This window comes from Aythya marila (genome assembly GCF_965140915.1).
Source record: "Aythya marila genome assembly, chromosome: 1".
In the NCBI taxonomy this organism is placed as follows: domain Eukaryota; kingdom Metazoa; phylum Chordata; class Aves; order Anseriformes; family Anatidae; genus Aythya; species Aythya marila.
In genome coordinates, this window is record NC_139042.1 from 169,627,463 (window position 1) to 169,650,797 (window position 23,335).

The window sequence follows — 23,335 nt, forward strand, 5'->3', positions numbered from 1 at the left end:
ATAAACACAAACAGAAGAGCTGAATTACAATGTAAGGCTGCCTTAAAATTTACAGCAAAAGGTCTCCATTCATGCTAACACAGATATTGGCATCAGCAAGAAAATGTAACAAGCTCCTTAAGCAGGGACTCCCGGTAGCAGTCACAAGCTATAGCTCTTCCCTCCCTGCCTTCCTCCACGTTCAGGTGGATGGAGGCAGCCCGTGGGGTCTGATTTTCAGGTCTGAGTGATTATTTTAACAATGACCTTAGAAGATCCCTGTCATTAGGAGTCTTCTCGGGGCGGGCCATCGCTGTAATAGGATCGGGCAGCGCGTTTCTTCATGCCAAGTCACCGAATGTTAAAATGATTTGTCATCTCTCACTGCAGGCCGCTGCCTGACACACACATGCCACAGTCTCGTGTCTCGCCTGCCTTGACATCAAAGTGTCTTCCCTCTGCGATTGCCAATGGGAAGAAAGGCAAACAATGACAGCGGCTGATTTGCTTTCAGAGAGAGTTCTAATTAAATAAGTGCTCTCAGATAGCTTTGTACCTTATAATGGGGTGAAGGCAGGGGAAAAAACCTTTCATCATAAAATGTATTAAATCCATAAATCTTGCTTATTCTCTCCCCCTGGAATTTTTATTTATTTATTTATTTATTTCGCAGTCACACTATTTCATTCTCCATAGCGATTTATGGCAACATTATATGGCCTCTCACAGGCTTTCACAGTCTGTCACCTTTTACAGCTCCCTCTTAATGCCATGAGTCATAAAAGAGGGAGTCCATCTCATTTTACAGAGGGGAAGAGGGGAAGAAGTTCCCTCCAGTCACAAAAAGCCACCAATGTGTCATCGTGAACAGGTTCACTGAACCTGATGGGACTTCTCGTAAGAGCCACTGCGTTTATTTTGAGGGATGAGAGGCTCTGAGGGCCCTGCTGCCCTTATTTCCCAATTCAAGGCAGCGGGAGAGCAGCAATGTGCTGCAGGGTGGGAACCAGTTGCACCTGGGGCACATCCCTAAATTTGTCCCAAATTTGTCCGGGTTGTCTGGTCTTCCTGGTTAGATGCAGTCAGTGCTGGGTCTGAGGAGGTGACTCTTCTAAGGTCCCAGATGAAAATGCTCCTCGCCTTTCCCAGTTTGGGGACAGGAAGTAAAATGGAGAAAACTGGAGGTGCTGGCCAAACCGTGGCAAGGCTCTGCATCCAAATGAAAGGGGTCCTTCCGACGGCGAGCGGCGTTATAATTATAGACTAGAAAAGAGCAAGATCAGCAGCTGCTGCTGCTGCTGCTACTTGCGTTTGTTCCCTGTGTAACTGACAGGACAGAGGACTTGGCAAAAACAGCCTTCCAGAAGTGGAAAGACATTTTAACCCCTGTGCTTGTCAGTCCTCTCCTCCCGGGGCTCGGTGGAAGCGATCCCCTGCTTCAGGTTAGGGGAAGAGCCCAAGGATTACACCAGCCCCAAGGGGTGCCCTGTTTGGGACGTCTGAGCAAGAGGAAGGGTCCGGGATTTGCCTTCGTGCTTGGATTGCCAGATCCAAATAGCAGGTCAGTGGGCATGGAGCGTGCTCGATGTACTTTTGTGTCTGACTTAACGCTGATCTCTCTCTCTCTCTCGCTTGCTTTCTCTAATATACCATAAACAAATAAATCAGATAACACAATGACAAAGGGTAGGTCTGCACAGAGGCACTATTTATTTATATGTTCTGTAATGTCTCTTTAATGGTCAGTTAGGGAACACTGATTGCTGTTATTTTTTACTGTGGTTTCTCTCCGAACTCTAATGCATCCTGAAATTCTCAGCCAGGCAAAAATCCTATTTACAACTGGGCTCAATATTAGCGGGGAAAAAGATCTTTTATTTTTAGGCATTTATGTCTCAGGACATCTGATGATCTTAGCAAAAGTGGAGTGATATATACCTCACTTTTCGGTCCAGGCTGGAGAAAGTTTCAGAGAGGGAGCAAACACTGAGCCAAAGGAAAAGCAATGTCGCGGATGTGAGCCAAAGTTTCTGCAGGCACAAAATGGGTATAACTTGTGTCACGTCGTCGGAACTCACAAATCCAAACCAGCAGAAAGCCTAGCCCCGTATCTGCTAATGAAGCCCAGGGCAAGGCGATTAATAGGACAGTCTTGCATGGCAGCAGTTCCTGCAGTGTCCGATCCAGTGCCCTGTCCTTCTGTGGCCCCAGCCAAGACAGGCAGGAATGTGCTGGGGGCATCGTGATCCTTCGCTCTTCCTGTCAGCCTCAGCTTTAGCTTTTTAATTTCCTGTGACCATGAGTAATGCTGGAAGGACTCTCGGGCAAGCGCTGCCCATGCCCCAAAGGCTTGGGACCACCGCACAGGAATCAGCCACAGCACCAGGATTTATGCAAAAATTTGCTGCCTAAATGTGTGTGTGCAGTACCCCAGTGGTGGTAGCTGTTCACAGGGGAAAAACACAAGTGCAGACTTAAATCTATACTTGCTAAGATCTAACCAGACAGACACATTGCTCTCTGTCATAGTTCCTGTAGTCTGAAGTGATCTCAGGTCACCTAATCTGACCTAAGGTGTATTTTGGGACATTACATTTCACCCTGAAACCCCTGTATGAGCCCAACGATCAACATTCAATAACACATTTGCTTAGCAGGAAACTAAAATACAGAACATCCCAGGCAAGGCAAGGAAAGAAAACCAAGGCACCACAGCCTGAAATTGCTGTGAGAGTCTCACTTTTATTTGCCCCATTTCTGAGGCAGAAATTAAAAGCCACTGGTGCCCGTGCCTCCCACGTTCACATGAAGATTTTCTACTCACAGCCAAGGACTTCAAGCAAAGTGCTAAGAGAGATGGCAGGAATCTGATTAAGTGAAATGTAGCTGTTCAACTTAAGCAGGCAAATTGCACTTCATGGAGAAAACTTCCCTCTCCCAGCTTAATGTCAGGGGAAATATTCATAATCCGGAATCCTATTATCATTACAGCTCTGCAGCTGTAGCCAAAATCCACCCACTAGCATTTCCAGGCAGGATTTGCTGCAGGTCCTTAGAGGGGGTGAACCCATTTTGTCCTGCTGAGCTAGTGTCGATTTCTGGCACCATGCAGGCACTGATGCTGTAGAGGAAAGCCAGGGGAAACACACTAAATGCACAGATCTCAGAAACTGGGGAGGGAGCTGGGGGAAAAAACACAGCCCTGCAGCTAACAGGGTGCTGGAGCTGGTGACAGGTGATCCTCGTGGACATGTCTTCACTGTGTTGTTTGAACACACACTGCCTGGCATTATGGGCAAGGTTAAAACCTCCTACAGCCATCCCAGGAGACTCAGTGTGCTGCTGACAACATCTTTCTACCCCATTCCTACCCTATGGCCTAGCCACTGACCTCTCCTTGCCTTTAAAGCCCCATTTCTGCTGGGAATGGAGATCTCTGCCTCCATTTCCTTAATGTTGCATCCTGACCACAGGCTTTCCAGCAGGCAGGGCTGCACTGCTGCATGCCAGCCAGTCAGTTTGGCTCCTGAATTTAACTTTTGGGAGTTCAGTGACAACAACAACAACATTTAAAGGGATGTGTCCAGTCTCAGATGCAGAAAAACTATCATTTGGATTTGGATGCTAAGGAATAAAAACCATGCATCTCAAAAAAAAAAAAATAAAAAAAAAATAAAAAATAAAAAATACCAAAACAAAAGTCTCAGAGCTCAAGCTGGCAAACCTCAAGCAGACATTCGGCACATGGGAAGAGACAGTCTGTCAGTAATAGGAGGCTTATGGTGTCTTTTCCCTGCTGATTCCCATGGTGACTAAAAGAAAAAGCGGCACTTTTACAGCTGAATTTTAATGGCTTGTTTTTATGCTCTGCATAGGAGATGTAGCCAAGTTACATAAAACACTATCAAGCCATCTATTAACTGTGGGTTCATATTTCTTTCTGAGAGTAAGTGACCTACACTGGCACCAAGAAAATGCGTACAAGAACAATATTTAGGCTAGTGTCTTACACAATAACTACCCTGAGGCTTTGTGCTTGTCTTGTTTGTTCCTTTTCTTGAATGCTGTACAAAAGTGCTTTCATCTCTATTTGGAGTTAAATTCTCTGCAAGCACAGAAAAGTTGCTGTAGCATCCCTGCACCGAGTAAGCAAGCAAGAAAAGCAAGCAAGAAAAACAGTGTAAAATATTTGCCAGTATGCTTTTAGTGCTGCTTTAATTGCGTGGTGTTGCATGCTGTCTACCTGAGCAACCCCGTGGCTTTTTTTGCATGGCCATGCAGTGCTGAAGCACCAGTGTAGTGCTGAGTGTGTCTAGCTGCCAAGGAGAAAAATAACAGGGTTCCCCAGCCGATCTCAGCTGCTGTCGTAACTGTTAATGAAAGAGGCCGTCTCCAGATCTCATTTGCTTCTCGATGAGTGTAATTACCAAAGCCAGCTAAAAATACCGGCTGGGGAGGAAGGTACATTGGTGAATTCAGCTTTGCTTCTGCTGCTGGAGCTCTGACAGAGTTTGGGAAAAATTCAAGCAAATTTGCTTTCTTTTCTTTGCTTGCACCAGACTGGAGCAAACTGGGAGTAAGCAGAGGCTTCAGAGGTGTAATGTGTCCCCGTTGACACTGCCACTGCCACCCAGGCGGGCAGCCACATCTGGCGCTGGCTCCTGCTTTTGGGTGGTGGCTGGGGCCAACCAAACATTGTGCAACATTGCATCCATCTACCTGCAGCTCAGCAGGGCTTGTAACCATGAGATCTTCATGTTTTTCTCTCTTTTTACATGTAGAAACACACAGCATATGTTTATGTATACTGTTATATGTATATTTGTGCGTGTATATCTGTGTGCGTTCAGGTTAGGATATGCTGTCTAAAATGTTATTGGTTTCCTGCTTCTCTTCCACTGTTTCTAGGCACAGCCTGCCAAGACGATGACAGTCACTTATTCCAGCAAAGTAGCAAATGCCACTTTCTTTGGATTTCACAGATTGCTCCTAAAGTGGAAAGGCAGCATCTACAAATTGCTGTACAGAGAATTTATTGTTTTTGCTACTCTTTACACAGCAATAAGTGTGTTATACAGGTACACTCTTTCCAATTCACATCTCATTAAATGCTATACTGAAGGTTCACATTTTGTAGCATTAGGCTGATGAGTGACTGGTTTGGTGGGGGGTGCCACATAATTGTCATCCTTTCCTTGAACCTTTTCTAATCTCCTTTAATTTCCACATTTATTTCTTAGATCCAGAGGAAGCATGTAGAGTGTAAATAAAATATGGTCTATCGTACTCAACTGGTTCCACTCTCAGCCTTCTGCCAATGTTGAGCAACCCTGCTGCTGAAGTTAGGCTAAATAAGTTAGCCTAAATTAGTTAGTTAGGCTAACTAATAATACCATAAGTATCCCGTGATATATAGCCTTTATCGTTCTGGCACTGAGTGTGCCTCTCTGCTTTGAATGATGAGTATAGGCATTTCTTGCTTGCAGAATTGGTCTTCAGTTGCTCAGAGGTAATTTCACTGATGACACTGAAGTGAATAATTTGAGGGGCAGGTTATACAGTCTTTTCTCAGGAAAGGTGAAGTTATCCTTAAAGGTAGGAGGGCATGACTAACTTTATTTTTAAGGATCCAAGCTTGCAAAGGGACAAGCAAGACTAGCCGGAAAATCGCTGTGGTTATTACCTGGGTGCAACACAGCACCTGGGAGGGCCAGGCCAGAAGGGGAGCTACTGCTTCCACCAAGGTGTGAATTAAACAGAAGCAACGCACCAATTAATGTAGTGAGCCTTTTAATTGATGAAGTGCACTACACAAGTGTATCAAAACCATGATTCAGATCTTGCCTCAATCTGTAATTAGCCCCCGGTGTTTTCTTTTTATGTGTAACAAGGAAAAATAGCTTCAGTTTGTTTGTGATTAATGACCACCTTCACACGATGTTCAGTGGTCTATACCTGTACATTCAGAAAGAAAATTGCAGTATTAATATGTAAGAAAAAATGAAGTCTGACATTCATTTAAATTAATCTAGTTTCACTGAAAAGTTAGGCAATTAAAGACGGTAATAAATATGACATGGAAAGCACTTAATATATACCACATTTTTTACTACATGATTGTAAGCAAAATCCACCAAATCTTTGTCACATGTTCCTTTTATATGAAATCAAAGAATAACTGTAATACCTATAGAGCCAAATAAAATAATTGCTTGTATTTAAGCCTGCTGTATTTCATTAGATATATTTCTCCATGGGAATAAGTTGCTGTGCTCCACTAATTTTCTATCATCTGATGAATATTTTCCCCACTGCAAGACGGATACAGTTGTGTTTTTCAGTTTGTGGATAAGCAAAATTTTGTAGGAGTAAGAGCAAAAACTGCTGCAACCATGTGGCATTTTCAAATAACAGTGAGTAGAAATCAGCAACTTTTTGCACCTCAGACAGACCTTAGCATTTTCGTTAAGTAGGCCTCTGGAAAATGAGAGCAAGCTCTGCTTGCTCACTTACCTCTTATTATCATCACTGGTCTGGGTGAGATAGCATGCTAATTCTAAAGGTGTATTGACTCTAATTAGCAGTGCCAGTCGAATTAGTCATGAGGAAACAGCAAGGACATGAGAATTATAGTCTTCTCTAGCTTCTTTATGACATGGTACAAGTGTTCAGCATTTTAAGAATCTTCTTCAAGACGTTAGCCAAACTTGCTCCTAAATACAACTATATGATCATTTGCATGTATTTGCACTTTGTAGTGCCAGAATATTGCAAAAGGACATATACATTTTATTTTTGCTGCAGATTTTTTCTTACAGGAAGCCAAAAACGGTTCTTTGAAAAATTATCAATTTACTGTGACAAATATGCAGAACAAATCCCAGTAACTTTCGTGCTTGGTAAGTACTGGTTACACGTGAAATTATTCTCCAACACCGTCTCTGTCCAAGTATCTTGTAAGTGTATGTGCAAGGAAGCATTGCAGAGCTGAGGGGCATACGGGAGATTAGAGGCTCACAGTAAAGTCATCGGCTTCCAGCAGATTTCCTTAAAGTCATGTTGCTTTTGTCACATCAACATTTATGCTCAAGTTCTTAATATTGCAACGAAAGAGCATTTTAACATATATATAAATATATATAGTGCCCACTAACACTGGTACATTGTGCCTGACTTTGCAAAGCACTAAATTCACTCAAAGTCTACTGCAGAAAAGGAAATTTGGAAGTTTGTTTTAACATTGTATGAGATACTCAGATGTAACAGGTCATTAAGTTGCAGTGTCTATTAAATAAGTATTGATTACATACTGATTTTGACATGACTTACCACATTTACATGTATTCTGGGGAATGTAGTAGCTTAGTGATATGAATAATGCCCTACAATGTAAATCAAGGTAAGCTAAGCAGAAGCCCTGATAGGGACTGGACTTTTTTTTTCTTCCAACCCACAGGTTTCTATGTCACATTGGTGGTGAACCGGTGGTGGAACCAGTTTGTGAATTTGCCATGGCCAGACCGACTGATGTTCTTGATCTCCAGCTGTGTCCAGGGAAGAGATGAATACGGCCGCTTGCTCAGGAGGACTCTAATGCGCTACGTGAATTTAACTTCTCTGCTGATCTTTCGCTCTGTGAGCACAGCCGTCTACAAAAGGTTTCCCACCATGGACCACGTGGTGGGTGCAGGTACTGCTGCATCCTTCTCCCAGAATTTCTTTTTCTTTCCCTCATGTGTAGGAGCACAGGGAAGGAAGGAACCACCTTCATGTTTCCTTTCTTCTTTGGCCCCATGTGTCTGTCACACTAACCCTTGTCAATGTGCCACTTTTTTGCCACTGCCTTAATTGAAGTGCCTTTAGATGGCCACCTTTAGTGTTCTTCAAGACTTCATCTAGTGGCCCTACAGAAAGCAGAACGAGTTGGAGACTCTCACATGGATCTTTTTGCAGATATTGTGGAGGCAATAGGTCTGTCCCCAACAAAAAAGCACATGGAGCAGGTACAAGGTTTTCCAAGGCGTGAAAACTGGTGTAGTTGCAATGTCATATAACGCATTAGGAGTGCTAACTTTTTATCCATCATTGTCTCAATGTCTAGGGTCTAGTGCACCAGGGGCTGGTTTCCACAGACACATCACAAATACAGTTTCATCTCAATTATCTCTGAGTAGCTTGAATAGGTCACAGTTTGGTTGGGATATACTCTGAATATCCCAAACTCTGGGACTTTTTTCTTTGAATTTACAACCTTGCCTTAAACTTAGTTTTTCAAGGATAGATATAATAAGTATTAAACATGTCTTTATTCTCTCAGCATAGAGATTAGGTGATTTCTTCCAAATAGGAGATATGTTTTTACTGAACATTTTACATTTCTTAAAATTATTCCTTTGGCATGGATTAGTAAGCAAAGTTGTAGCAAGTTAAAATATGCAGTGTGTATATACATATACACATTCAAATATGTGTAAGAAGCTTTTGATGTTGAAAAAAAATCCATGCAGAATGCACTGATCTTACAAAAAAAAAAAAAAATCATTTGCGTTGTCACTCTTTTTCCAAAATTTAGTTGAATTTTGTAGTTCTCTTCCATGTGCTTTTCAAAAATATTGTTTACCTGAGCCTGTGAGAGGTCAAGGAAGCTTCTGTTGCTCTCTCCAAGCAATCTGCTTCTAGCATGTACTGGAAAATTACCACATTTCCAGCAGGCTAATCCAGCTCTGCCTCCCTATTGCTAAAGACAATCTGTTCCGAAAGAGACAAAATGTCGCAGCATTGTACAAAAATTGTAGACTGGAAAACAAGATTTATTTTTTTTTTCCTGCACAGTGGAAAACATTCTACTATACACTACACAACTAAGAATTGGCAGGCAGCTCCGTGGGTTTCAGTACAGATTGTGTAGGTCCTTATGCACATTGTGCCACAGAATTTTTGTTGATGCAGTATTGAGCACTTGAGGGTATATTTTGCTACTACGAGCATCCAGTGATTAAGACAGCACTCTGCAATTATCCCCTCCCTAATTCCCTGAGGCATTATATAACAGGCTGCATGGGAGGGCAACATTTAATATGAACGTGAGTGGCAGAATCTGATACTTACAGAGCAGGCATCACTGAAACAACTTGTGCCGATTTTGCATTTTGCTCTCAAACTGAGAACTGCCATAGTGTAACTACTGCTACACATCTCCCTTTTCAATAAATGAACTGCTTAAATTCGTAGATTTTAAATCTGAGAGCAGGACAATGATAATCTAGTCTGACTCATCCACAACACACGGCAGAAAAGCTTACTCACAGCCTCCTTTATCAAGCTGCAATTTCTGACTGAACTGTAATACCTTCTAGGAATCTAAGCAGCCCTGATTTAAAATTCAGCTGACTACAATGGAGAATACACCGCAGAGCTGGCATTCACAACACTGAACTCACTGTTGAAAAGTGGAATTTCATTCAGAGCCTGAACTTGCATACAGTCATTTTCTGTTCACTGGATTTTTAAATGGTTTTGGTTGTTCTTTCTTTTTTTAGTTAGGTGAAAATACCATTTTCTCTCAATAACTACCTATTAGCAGAGGGCATAGAGGCTTGAAAAAAAATATGAGCTTCATCTTCCTTAGTCTCTTCCTGCAAGGTATGGTTTTCAGCTCTGGATCTTCCTCATAACTATTTTCTAAGCTTTTCATTTCATTTTTACCATTCTTTATGGAACTGTAGGCAGGCATTTCACACAGACTCATGACATCATGATGCTGAGTACTGCAGCACGTACACCATAAGGATCAAATGCCTGGCAGTCCTTAACTTTCAAATCCTGTTTGTTGCAAGTTGTGAGAGGAAAGGTGGATGCTCAAGAACGTGAATCTTGAAAAACATGAGTCAACTGGTAGGCAGCAAGCCACCCAAACCAAACAGGAGGTGCTGAAGAGAAACGTGAGGTTTGAACCCAGTGACATGGCTACCTACTGTTGACTGAAGTGCACAGTCCCAGACCCACCATTGGGATGAAGTACCTAACTAATCCTTTCTCAGATGAGAATAGAGAAACATATATATTTGATTGTTGTTAGCACACTGTGGAGATGTGGGAGATGCCCACCGACCAGTTCCTTCTTCTAACCTCTAGCCATTACAGTATTTGACATGGGCACCCTGAACCAGTCTTGCCTCAATCCATCCCATTTTGATGGGAGCCCTGAATACCCTGTGAATCATTTCAGGGAGAGCACTACTGACTTTTTCCAGCCAGACTTGTGTTCTCGTTAATACTTTTTCTATAAGATCACTTTGGCTAATACTCTTCACACTATTGTCTTTTCATTCTTTATTGATTGTATCCCGTGTCAAGCTTTTCACATTTTTACAAGTATTCAGTGCCCTATCATTCCTTAGATCACCCGTTCCAAGATCTTGGCAGAGTATTTGCCAAATATTTTCAATTTTCTGGAACTGCTCCAGTCTTCCAGTTCCAATGTTCTTGTTCAGAGAGTTTGTCAGTTAATTCTTTAAATTCTCTTAAATAAAAATAAGATGAACATATTTAGAAGCTGTTTAAGTTTAATAATAGAGGTTTAATATCCTCTCCTGTAATTCATGGTATATAAGGTGCTTTCTTACCCCTGCAATTACATCAAGTAATTCTGTACCGTGTATTGCTTGTGTTGCTGTAACATTTACCAGCAGGAAATATTTTTCTGTGATAAGTATTCTAGGTATTATTAATGTCCATCAAAGACAATATTTAATTAATATAAACATGAATGCCTTAATATTAGAAATAATGTCAACTTGAATGTTACTTTGAAAAGAACAGTGATGTTTATTTTTTTCTCAACAAAAAGGTACCCAGTTTAAGTGCAGAGCTCCACTGATTCTTGGAGCTTTGCTTTTCTTCATGAACCCCTCAGGCTCTGCCCTTCTCGATAATGACTTCCCAGAACCTCTCCAGGGAATTGCATACTCCAGACTATCATTTGTTTTTATATTCCTTCTGTTTCAGCATGAGAGAAACACCTTTTCCTGCCCTATAATAAGAAATATGTCTAGCCAAAAATCAAAAGCAGCCTTAAAGACTGACTTTCAGGAGTCAGGAGGATTTGTGGCTAGCAGGTCAATAATCAGTTTCCCAATTATTTCTGTGCAACTTATTATGAGAGCTGGTTGCAAACCACACAGGCACCTTTTAAAACTTGTGTATTACTCTGATCTTAAATTCCAGGATTCTGCAAGAATACTATATCTTGCTGCTGACCTGCTTTTCTTCTAGACCAACAGCAATGTGTACCATCCTTGTGCTCCTTCCAAGTACGTGCAGTGTTCGCACCTCCTGTGCTGTACTATTGCAACTGTACAGCAGTGGCATTAGTGTCAATAACAGAGTGTTTACAGAGGTCACCTTGGTTAACAAAATTTTGCTCTTAGCTTATTCACATTAAAAAAAAAAAAAAAAAAAAAAAAAAAGTTGTGGAAGTTTGTACATATTTCTTTTTCACACCTTCATGTATCATCACCATAGTTAGTAAGAGAAGATCAACTCTTAGCTACTAGCTAAAGGACTAGAAGAAAATCACTTCCATTCTCAGTTCCCCAAAATTGAATTTACAGCACTCCATCTGTTATTAAACTTGTAGTTAATGGATGAGCCACTTATTTTGGAGCTGCTTTGTTACTATCTTTGTCCTGTTTCAATTCTAATATCAACACAGCAAAAGAAGCCTTATACCCACCTGAGCAAAAACTGAGATCCTCAAACCTAAAGATTGCTCTTATACTAGAAAATTTAAGATTCATTAAAAAGAAAATGTGAGGTTCCCTGTCATTAGATTTCTGAGGTTGTTTTTCTCAAAGCCACAGGTGGAAGGAGGACAGCAGAGCAGAGCTGAACTTTCCTACCCACAAAGCCCAAGGGGGTTGAGGTGTTGCTCAAAAAAGCCAGCTGCCCCCATGCCAGTCCCAGGCAGCACAGATTTTGTCAAACACAGCCCTGGCTGCCCTTGGAGTTTCTCACCATGGAGGGAAGCAGGACTTCACAAGGCCAGGCTATCCCTGCAGGAAACATAATGCCTTCCCAGCGCCAGGGCCAGGCAGGCTGCCAGGCAGAGTGCAGCACGCCTTCAGGCTGCAGCCCCAGAGCATGGCCCAGTGAACCACGAGCAGCAGGATTTCTCTGCATGGCTCCTCTTCCTTCTCCTCACTCACCTGCATAACCCCAAAGATGAAACACAGGCTGGCAGAGAAGCATTTCGCTGGCAGAAGGCACGCTCTCTGCTATGCTATGTTTCATGCACATGCCTGCGTCCTCCCTGGCTTGCTCACTTCATTGCAGATTTACCAAAAAATTATCAGGATCAGAAGGTCGCCGGGCTGCCTTGCAATGTATAATGACATCTTGCTAAAAGCCATCACTGCTGAAAAGTGATAGTTTATTGACTGATGTTATCCAGTTCCTTATTTTTCTAAAAGTAGGATATGAAACTAGAGAGCGATCTGTACAATCCTTAGTATTATCTGCATCTATAGTATGTCAGCAGTCGCATAGAAAAACAGAGCTATAGCAAATTGCTGCATATATTGATCAAGGTGGATTATTTTTCAGATACTTAGTGCAGAAAGAAGTTGCTTTTAAGCAAGAGTCATGCTGGAATATTTTTTTTAAAGGAGACTACTATTTAGAATTATAATTAGTGTTTTGCATAGTTCTATGGAAATATCATATGAACATAATCATATTCAAAATACATTACATAAATTGCACTGTCTGCACAGAATAAATCAACTCTTTTTTTTGTTGTTGCTGCTGTTGTTTGTATACAGGTTTTATGACAAGATATGAAAGAAAAATATTTGATGACCTCAAGTCTCCCCACCTAAAATACTGGGTTCCCTTTGTCTGGTTTGGAAATTTGGCATCGAAGGCACGGAAAGAGGGTAGAATTCGAGACAGTGTGGATCTGCAGACACTAATGAATGTAAGTAGAAAAAGTAAATCTACAGAAAACTAGTATTAAATTGCTATGCAGTAGCTTTTCACTTACACAACTTGATTTAGTGCACATGACTCTCCAGTCATCTAAATGATCTTACTCAAAGTCTGTACCACTTTTCTCTGTGCACCACTGTACACTCAGGCACACACAGCAGCAGTGCACTGGGATTGTATTTATATGACTAAGGAGGTATTTATTACCTGAAACAACAATTTGATGAGTAAAGATTTCTTCTAGCCTCACTGTAAATTTATACTTGGTCCATTGCTGGAGGAAAAAAAAATATCTAAGAATTATTTGGCATTTTGAAAATGTTAATATCAGTTTCAGGAAAAATAATCTCCCTGAATATTTTATTACGTGGCCAAACATCCTTTATATGATAGAACACATTCTCTTTCATATATAACTAAATTGTAGATAAATATAAACAAAATACAATTTGTGAAGAAATAGATATCATACTTAAACCATTTAAACTCCATAAATTAAGTGAATATTCAAGCATGGCAATGGGTTGCTGGATATAATAATTTAATCAATTTATACTACACTTTCTTGTCTCCCTGTCCTTTTGCATGTATGAAAATGAACTGTAACAAAATGTTTATCATTCAGAATTGATGCCATTTAAGTTCATTGGGGTTTGTTTCTATTTTTTCCTGTTTTTTTTTTTGTTGTTGTTTTTTTTTTGTTTGTTTTTTTTTGTTTTTTTTTTTTTCTCTTCCCATTCAGGAGATGAATAAGTACCGGTCTTGGTGTAGCCTTTTGTTTGGCTATGACTGGGTTGGAATTCCACTGGTCTATACCCAGGTACTGAGATGTTGTCTTTCACAAAATTTGAAACACAGTTTCCATAAAAGGGGAGATTTGTGCCAAATGTCCATAGACTTGACTGGCAGCTCCAGGCTGTTGGGCACTCCCTGAGTCCCACTGGATTATGGACGCCTGGCTAAATATTTAAGTTGTGTTTAATGTAGAGATGTTTTGAAGTCCTTGCATAATTTGGAGAGCGGGGAAGCACTAAAATTTTTGTTTCCTGGGTCTACTTCCTAGCCATAATTACTCATGTGGCCTCTTTATTTGTAACATTTTCTACAGATTTGTAAATAGTATTACAAAAGGCAGTCAGAGGCCTTTGGATATGTGATGCCTTATGCATAAGACTGTATTATGACATGTTTCCAATTAAGTTTTGTTCTTTGCAGGTTGTTACTCTTGCAGTCTATACTTTCTTCTTTGCCTGCCTGATAGGGCGCCAATTTTTGGATACTGACCAAGGGTATCAGGGACATGACTTAGATCTTTACATTCCAATCTTCACACTGTTACAGTTCTTCTTCTACGCAGGATGGCTCAAGGTAAACTAGTTTTCTGGGAAGGTGATGGGGGAACCCTCCCTGGGTGAGCTGGTGAAGGTGTCAGAGCCAAAGTCAAGGTGTCAGATTCACGGCACACTATAAAATCACCAAGGATTAATGGAGTTATACCAAAGCAGGATTCAGCCCAGAGTGTCCTGTGGTCATAAAGAAAAAGTCATCCAATACATTATTAATTCCACTCAACAGATCTTACTGTAAGAAATTGTTGGGAACCTGAAAGAGCCCATTTTATTAATAGAGCAGTGACAGCTCCCCATTAATCCAGCAAAATCCAGTCCCAGGACTTGGACTATAAAATAAAGAAAAAAAAAAAAGTTTTCTCCCCCTCTGCTGTGCAGTGGGGAAATACTGTTGTTGCAGACCTGGCATGAGCTGAACGGGACTAAATCATACTTGCTTCTTAGGATCAAAGCCTACCTTTAGTGTCTACTGTTAACTAATCAGATGCAGGCAATTAAAGGTCTCCAGTTTCAGATGGCTATCAAACATGGCAGCTAATATTGGCTACAATCCCACTGCATAAAAACATTCATTAAAAAAGAGTTATGGAAGGACTTGGATGCTACCCATCGTCCCATTGATGCCTCATCAGTTAACATCTCGTCATCGATCTGATAGATGAGTAATTAAGGCACACACCTCACACTGGTTGATACTCCTCTGCAGTGAGTATCAAGGTGGACTAACAAAAAAAAAAAAAAAAAAAAAAAAAAGGTTTGAATGAAAAGCAAATTTGTACATTAGGTTTCCTTTTGGGATTAATAATCATAGCTGGAAACTTTGAGCTCACTTTTTTTTTAGGAAATAAATGGAATAACACTGGCCATTTAGAGCCCTCTTCCCATTACAACCTCCATTTTGAGAGCCCTCATCCCACAGCCACCTCACAATGGCAGGGCAAAAGAAGGCAGCATACCAAGCTGGTGTGTTGCAAGGGTTTTGCAAGGATTGCAGACATTTAATAGCAGGGTAGATGCCTGCAGACCTTAAATTCCTATCTTTTTAAAGTGTATTCATCACAGACTTTCTTTGAAGTTGCAGATGAGAGGCTTTATCTCTAGGCACTGCCTTTCAGGGGTTTACTAGTGAGTAACAAAACTGGATGCTGTTCTTCCTGCCTCCCCTGCCCAATGCCTTCCCCTCCATCAACACCCAAGGCTGTCAGTAGCATCTTTTCCAGTTAGGCTGGAGGCTCCCAGCCAACTCCAGGCAACAGCCAGTGTGGGATGCCATAATAACTGAGAAATTTTCTGCATAAGACAATGAAAGGGAGGAGAAGCAGCTTTTAAAAAGCAGATTTAAAATCGGCAATGCTCCCTCAGACCTGCAGAGCCACAGAGTCGGGATATTTCTGTTCTGAAGGTTAAAGCCCATTTCCTGCTGAGTGCGTTGGGCTTCAGCTGCCAGATTGTGTAAAGGGCTCAGCACTATTGACTTCCAGTAACTTGGCAGTTCCTCAGAAATGATGGCGAAACTGAGCTCATTGCTTGGCTTCAGGCCTGATCTGTTATACCTGCAATACAGGGACAAAGTTTCCCGTCACGTGAGACATTGCTAAATCCCCATTTTCGTTACTGTAATAGACAGGCCGTCCAAATACAGGCCCTATCTGTCTAGCATTACATTCCTTTCCAGACAACAAAGGCCAGTGGCCAGGGAAAGGCCATTGCTGCTGTTCCCTCTGTCATGCTCACTGTGGTTTTTTAGCTCATGTGATAGGTTTTGCAGTGGGTTTTGGGGCAGTGATTCCTGAGTTCACACCAACTGTCTTCCCTGGAGAGCCACAGCACCATTTGTGCTCTGGCACACTCCGATTCCAGCAGCTACATGGCTGTACCTGAAATCCAGTGCCCCAGGGCACACCAGCAGGTATGAGCAGACGTGTTCCCTGTCTGCTTTTCATTCCTCCTGCCTTCAGTGAGGTTTTCATAATGTTGGTCTTCTCAGCACCTCATTCTTCACCTTCCACTGCTGGCCTAGGAGAGTCAGCAAGTGATTAGCTAATGTTGCAGCTGAGAGGTCTTTAATCATGAGGCACATGTGAATAAATAACCACAGAGTGACTGCCTTGCTATTATAAGTCATTTAGATCACAGCAGCCCATAGCAAGTTGCACAAGGGAGGCTGTTTAACCCTGCAGTCTCTTTGCTCAATGCTGTGTTGAAGCTGGGACCTCACCACTGCTCCCTGGCCATCTCCAGGATCTTGGCTTTGGCTAGCGTGACACACGGCTTTCATTATATTTGAGGATTTTTGTGGCCTCCTTTTCCTCAAAAACACTCAGAGGGATGCAGTTAGCATTATCTTAGGAAAATAGGGAGCGGCTAGGGGCTGGCATCCAGGCCTGGGCTCAAAAGGCAGCTGTATGCCTTCCAGAAGACTTCAGCTGCATTGCTGGGAAATATTAACTGAATGGGCTGGTGAAGTATTGTAGACCATAATGCAATAACAGAGCCTTCAGCAGCTAAATCATTAATTTAAATCAGCCCAAGACAGCAGTGAGGGAAGGTAAGGAATATCTTATATGACAATCACAGTGCCCCGGACATTTCTCCAATCCTGTAGGCCAGTGCCGACAATGATGACTGACAGCACGAACGAGACACCAGGGGCTGCATCCATGGGGAAAGCAAGCTGTTCCTTCTCTCGACTGGCAAAAACATCACACTGGAGCCCGTGTTATGATTGCAAGTGACAGGCAGGGAGGGAGAGAAAAATCAGATCAAATTTTCTCTGAAGCCGCAGTCCTGACATTGCCTGCCAACCTCTATTCACACTGTCTCCTTTCCCTTTCAGGTCGCAGAACAACTTATTAATCCATTTGGAGAAGATGATGATGATTTTGAAACTAATTGGTGCATCGATCGAAACTTGCAGGTTGCTGTTGTTATTTCTACTTCCAGCTTTACCGTATTATAGATCATCATCACATTTAATCCCATTTCTTACATCGAGGTACAAATTAAGGGCAACAAGCGTCATCAAAACAAACTCTTTCCCTGAAGGTGTACCTATAGCTATAATCCCCAGGTTTTATTTTCATAATCTAGTGCACCCCAATTTTGGCATTTGGCATTGCTTGCTGTCTGACTAAACACACGGACAGACTACCTCCAGCTTTAAGCTCACTTTACACCAGGAAAAGCAAATAATGTCATTTAATCCTGCAAAATACAAAAGCCATTTATTCCCGTCTAGACAAAAACATGTTCTGCTAATCTGAATGTCTAATTATTATAATAATATATATTAATCTTCCTTAAAAATAAATATATATATGTATTTATATATAATATCAGTGCTAGGTACTGCAGAGACTGTATTTAGGGGCAGCAAGGGCAGGAAAAGCAAACCTGAATATGAAGCAAATCAAGCAAGTGGGAAAGGCCTTCACACCTGCCAGAGATGGTCTCTGGCTTAACACTACCTCAGGCTTCGTGTGCAAGGGTGACAGAGAGCCCTTTTCATGAAATATATCACAAGGCCCTAAATCAGGACAGTCACACTCTTGATTGTACAGGTGTTAAAATGTGGACAAGGCCTATCAAAAAGCTCCTCAACTTGTGGAACATTTTAAGGAGCATGGTTAACGCCCTGCACAGACTGCCCATAGCACGTGTAGGACTCCAAACCCATTTAACCACATGGTTTGTAAGGAAAGGACTTCTATCGCAAAGAAATATCTTCACAGCACAGAAGACTCAATTTACAATAAAATGTAGAATTTTGTGGGTGTAGGAGGGTATTTGGGATGTATTTTAATAACACTGAGTCTCTTCACAATGCCCAGGGCACCATAGATGGCTCACTTTAAAGGGTTTTGAAAGAAATATTGAGTCCGTGAGTTCAAAACAGATTATTTTGTATACTGTCATATATTGAACGTGACATAATTTATACAAAAAAAATATCTAAGGTCTCGCTTCTGGCGGTGGATGAGATGCACATGAACTTACCAAGGATGGAGAAAGATATTTACTGGAATGACTCTTCTGCCCGGCCGCCCTACACAAAAGCAGCTGCTGATTACTGCATTCCATCATTCCTTGGATCAACTATTGAAATGGGGTGAGTGGCACTGAAGTCCTTAATGCCGTAAGAAATGTTACCACCAGGGCAGCCCAGTACCTCTGTTGGCTGACGGACACTCTGCGCAGGGCTGCGGGCTGGCACCAGTGGCTTGCACACTTTGGGGACCTTCATCAGTCCCCAAAGGCTGGTCCTCCATGCTGACGCTCATTTGGAGCAGCTGTCTTGGGAGTTCCAGGTTGTAACACCTGATTAAGACCATTTCCTTTGTGGGAATGTGATAAAGAGGCATGGGACTTAAGGATGTGATGATATTGTGAATGAGGAAGACTGCGATGGGAAATTATGTTACTGGGAGGGGGTGGGCAGGCTGGTGTTGACAGGATGATGTCCTCAGCAATCCACATGCTCATACAAATTGTGCATCCATGGCACACGTTGTCTAATTAATGAACAGATTACATTTGAGGGGGCTTGCTGATAGTCTCTGAGTACAGGACAGCACCTGAAGACAGTGAAAAGCTATATTAATAATTTTTTATTTACTACAGCTTAATCATACACCCCAAATAGCTATTCCTTTGCCTGTGCAATTAGCAGATGACGCCTTTTACCTTGCTGGATGAAATTAGTCCAAATTTTTGTGAAGGTAAACAAGAAGTCATCTTAAATGTTATACGGCTTTTCATTGACTAATAATCTAGGCAAATAAGCTGGGATGGTCAGATTTTATGAAGGGATAAAGAAGAGGAGATATTTGCCAAGACCAACAGAATAACCATTGTTATAAAGAAGTGTTGGGAGTCTATAGGACTGCCAGGTGTTGTCAGGATCTATATTACACAGTAGTGATAGGCCAGTCAGCTTAGAAGGTGTTAAGTTTAAACACTTGTGACATGCTCTAATATAAAACAAGGCAGTAGGTGTAAATACCATCCTGCCTAAGCAAATACCAGGACAAGTAGACATTTCTATCTGAAAATCTTTTTTAAAACTTCGGTCTTTTTTTGTAGCCTAAAAATATATCTCAAAAAGTTTTCAACTTTTTCAAAAATTTCCATCCCTCATCAAAACAAAACAAAACAAAGCAAAAAAGTGGGTTTGTTTTGCTTTAGTTTGTTTTGCTTCATTTGGTCTTGGAAAGGAAATTGATGTTTTCTCATTTTTATTCCTCTTATTTTTCCATTTTTGATTGCCTTGTAATACAAAGAACAAAGCTTTATATCAGTTCATTTTATCACACACAGCCTTTTCAGAGGTTCTTTCATTCTGGAAAAACTATTTTATAGCCAAAAGAGAAGAAGAAAAATCCATAGAATATAATTTATTTTACTGTAATTACCACAAGAAAAATAATGAAGAATATAAGAAACATTATTAAGTCTGAGAACATTTTTTTTTAATAAGAAGCACTCCACAAAAATGAGGGATAGTAGATGAAGAATAGTTTTGTGTTAGCCCCAATGAAATGCAAACAGCTTTTCTTATTAACAGTTTTCCCCTCTGAAATATTTCTGCATTCACCTCTCTAAAGAAGAGCTAGTTAGTTTTTGCAGACTCCAAAACCAAGGTGTGATGGGTCATCTAAGTCGAAAGCAAATATATATAAATCTTGAGCCCAAATCCAAGTTCTTCTCCAGTCCCCTAAACTAACATCTTCACAAATGCAGAAAGAAACTTCCTCTGTCCTTCTGGGTTAGTGTTTCCTTCCTGAGCTCCTTGCCTCGGGTTTGGCCCGAGTCCTTTTGCAATCCTTGCCCTTAGGACAGATAACCAGGCTAATTTGACTTGTCTTCTGGGATGGACGAGGTCTCTACTGTGTAGTGAATGGCCTGGCAGATGAAACAATAGTTGAACTCATTAACCAGAAGTTATCCTCATTAACCTGAAGTTCTCATTTGCCTGAAGGCCTACAGCACTGTGCAGGGTTTCTATACTCCCTTACCCTAATCCCAAAAGCAAACCAACCATGTGGAGGTGTTGCAGGGAGCTGCTGCCAAGTATTGAGTGGAGCAGCCTCGCTGGGCTGCCCTGGCTCCTGACCCAAATTTTCCTTTCCATGCCCTTCCTGAGGGACACATGAGGGATTTGGTTCCTAACTCCTCCCTCGTTGCTTTCTTCCTGCCAAGACAGTGGGATATATGCAGAAGTGTTGCAGTGCATGCAGACTGCAACACTTCCTCCGTGTAAATAACACCTACCACCTGGTTTATTTGGCAGGCTGGCTGATACCGAATTCCTCTATGGGGAAGAGTGGCCCTGGGAAGAGGAGAAACACCGAAGACAACATTCAGTGCTGAGAAGAGTCAAGAGGTTTCTCAGCGTCCATGAGAGTCCTTCATCCCCTGCTCACCGGCGCTACAATCGGCAGACGAGTGAGAATTCGGTGTTTTTCCCAGCGGATGAAAAGGGGCACATCAGAAGGCTGCAAGAAATGCACACAAGGGGGAGACATTCTACCTCAAGCTTCAAGAAGAAACATGAAGGAGTTGAAAGAAGTAACAGACTTCACAGTAGCAGAGACCTAGGACCTATAACTGAAACCTCGAGGAATGAGACGCAGTACAATGACAGTGACACCTCATCTGAGACGAGCAAGCCGGTTCCCGAGGTCATCATCTCTGAAGTTGAGGAGAAAGCACCTGATGTGTTGGGGAAACCAGCTCTGCTAACAGAGAGCACCACAGGCATGCCAGAAGAGAAGCTCCAAAGGAGCCTAACTGAGGCAGACGTGACTCTTCTGGACCTCCCTTTCTTCCCCCCAGAAATGACTACATACCTCCCAGACTCTGACATGCATCAGTCACTTCCTAGCATGATAGGGGAGTCCAAACATGAGCCCCATAGTAGTAACATAGCCGGTTTTGTAACAGATCATGAGGGAAACCTCCAGCGATGGAGTTTACCGAGCTTCCATAGTCCCAGTACAATGTCAAATGCTGACGGTCCACCTCCTGTGACAGATCCTGGGACAACTTCACAACAAAGGACCTTAAGTGATGGAAAAAATGTTACTTCTGCTGCTGCTGCTCCAGAGACATTTGAAATGCAGCACTTATTGGGTAACCTGGACACTAAAGAAACAGCCATAGTAGAATTTTCTAATGAGAAAAGTGAAAGAAAACTTTGACAGTGCTTCTTCTGGTTCTGGTTGAACTTCTTGTCTTTTCTTGAAAATGGTTCTCACACAGATTTGTTGGAAAGTGCAGAAAGGCAGGCATGCTGCTCAGACAAGTCCTGAGCAAGATCCAACAGAGGATTTGGGCACCTAAACAGGAGGCACTGTGGTGACATGCTTTAAGCCATTTGGTCACTTGCTTCAAATCTGTGACCCTGTGGGGAAAACACTTATGGAGAGAACTGGGAGCCTCAGAAGTGGATGCAAACCAGGCAGCACACACAGCAGTGAGATGTATAGGCTCACCTAGAGGAAACACTAAGGTAAAGAAGAGCAGAGGTGGCTTTGTTCAGGGATCCACCCTGAACACTGCCATCTAATCTGATGGCCATTCTTTCAGATTTAAGCCTGTAACATCCTTGCAAGATCACCAACAGCTTTGGTTTCTAGTCAAGCAGCTAGAAGGGGAGTTGTAGGCTCAATTCCCTCCTCAACTTGGAGGGATTCAGTCTGGTATCTCCCACTGCCTGGAGGGATGCTTGAAAAATCAGGCTCCTTGCTTGTGGCCTGTGGGGGCAAGAGCCTGATCTGCTCCTGCTGAAGCTATGCCACTAGGATTAATCCAAAAGGATTAAAATTTTAATTTAATTAAGAAAAAGAGAAGATGAAGAAGATGTAAATCTTCTGGTGGCTGGGCATTGGAGCTTTGAGCCTTGGTTTCTGCTCCTAGGAGGATGTATGTAGCTTGCCCAGGGGCTGTGGCACTCTCTCAAGATTTAGGGAGCTGCAGAGGCAACTGATCTCATTCCTCCACTCTTGTAGAGATTTTCAGTTGGCATATATAGGAAGGATTTTCAGCAGCTGTGGAGAAAATCTGACTTTTTATATAACTCTGTCCTCACAGACCATGAGCTTGAGGTACTGTGTTTCCCTCTGAAAGATGATTTCAGCCAGAGATTAGAGATGACTCTCCTACAAATCCTCACTGAGGGTCTGGTCCCACCACACCTACTCAATCTCCTTCACACAGCTTCCACCAGGGTTAAAGGTGTGGGAGCAGAGTGCTTATCCTCCCCAACCCAGACATCAGTGGGTTTTATCTCAGCACATCTAGGCCTGCAAAAGCCTTCCCAGCTTCTCATTGTCCAGCTCTGCTCAGCTTCCATCATTTTCCTCTTGGCCTGGCTGCTACCTAGGCCACACACTCATGCTTTCTGCCAGGCCATTAAGCATGACATGAGCAATGATTTTTCTGCTTCTCCCACTCACTCTGCCAGCACTCCCTGGCCCAGCAACAGTGTCCATTCTTCAGTGGAGGCCAAAGGAAGCCATCCAGTAACCACTGAGTGGATAAGCTTCAGTTAAGTCCCACAGAGGTGTCTATTACACGCAGATGTATGTTAAAGTAGGAATGACAGATCTGAAGTCCCACAGTATATTCTGCAATAAGCAAATAACATTTCACACACAGCAGGCCAGCTCCAGGTTAGCCATAATATAAATATAATAATAAAGAACTACTGCTGGGCTGAGTTATCAGAAAAATTTCCTCTCATTTAATCTGCTATCTCACTTTTGCAAACATCTGCAGGTTCTGACTTGTATTAAATTATCTTTTGGAATTACTTGCTCTTTTAGGCACTTCTTTTGGTGAACTATTTGCCTTAGCATGGTAAATTGACTATTTTAGCTACCCCAAACAATTTACAATTCACGTTCACTGGCAATGTGAACAATGTAGAATTGTTGCATGAATAAAGTTATTTTGAGAAACGCAGTTGTCTTGACTGTACTGAACTGTCAAGAAACATTTCTGGCAAAGGTTTGACCCAC

At 42.0% G+C, this 23,335-nt stretch overlaps 1 protein-coding gene across 4 annotated transcripts; it reads left to right on the forward strand.

Annotated features, from left to right (window-relative positions):
- The first annotated feature begins 1,260 nt into the window (after positions 1-1,260).
- BEST3 (bestrophin 3) lies at positions 1,261-23,298 on the forward strand. Of its 4 annotated transcripts, XM_082784689.1 has the most exons (10): positions 1,403-1,540; positions 4,888-5,057; positions 6,784-6,878; positions 7,436-7,669; positions 12,801-12,955; positions 13,709-13,786; positions 14,182-14,334; positions 17,152-17,232; positions 18,272-18,423; positions 20,605-23,298. In XM_082784689.1, the coding sequence occupies exons 2-10, from the start codon at positions 4,906-4,908 to the stop codon at positions 21,512-21,514; spliced, it is 2,010 nt and encodes a 669-aa protein (XP_082640815.1). In that variant the 5' UTR covers positions 1,403-1,540; positions 4,888-4,905; the 3' UTR covers positions 21,515-23,298. The 4 variants fall into 4 exon arrangements, with proteins under 4 accessions (XP_082640818.1, XP_082640815.1, XP_082640816.1 ...); XM_082784692.1 differs by lacking the exon at positions 4,888-5,057 and having other exon boundaries at positions 1,261-1,540; XM_082784690.1 differs by lacking the exon at positions 14,182-14,334.
- Positions 23,299-23,335: the final 37 nt, after the last annotated feature.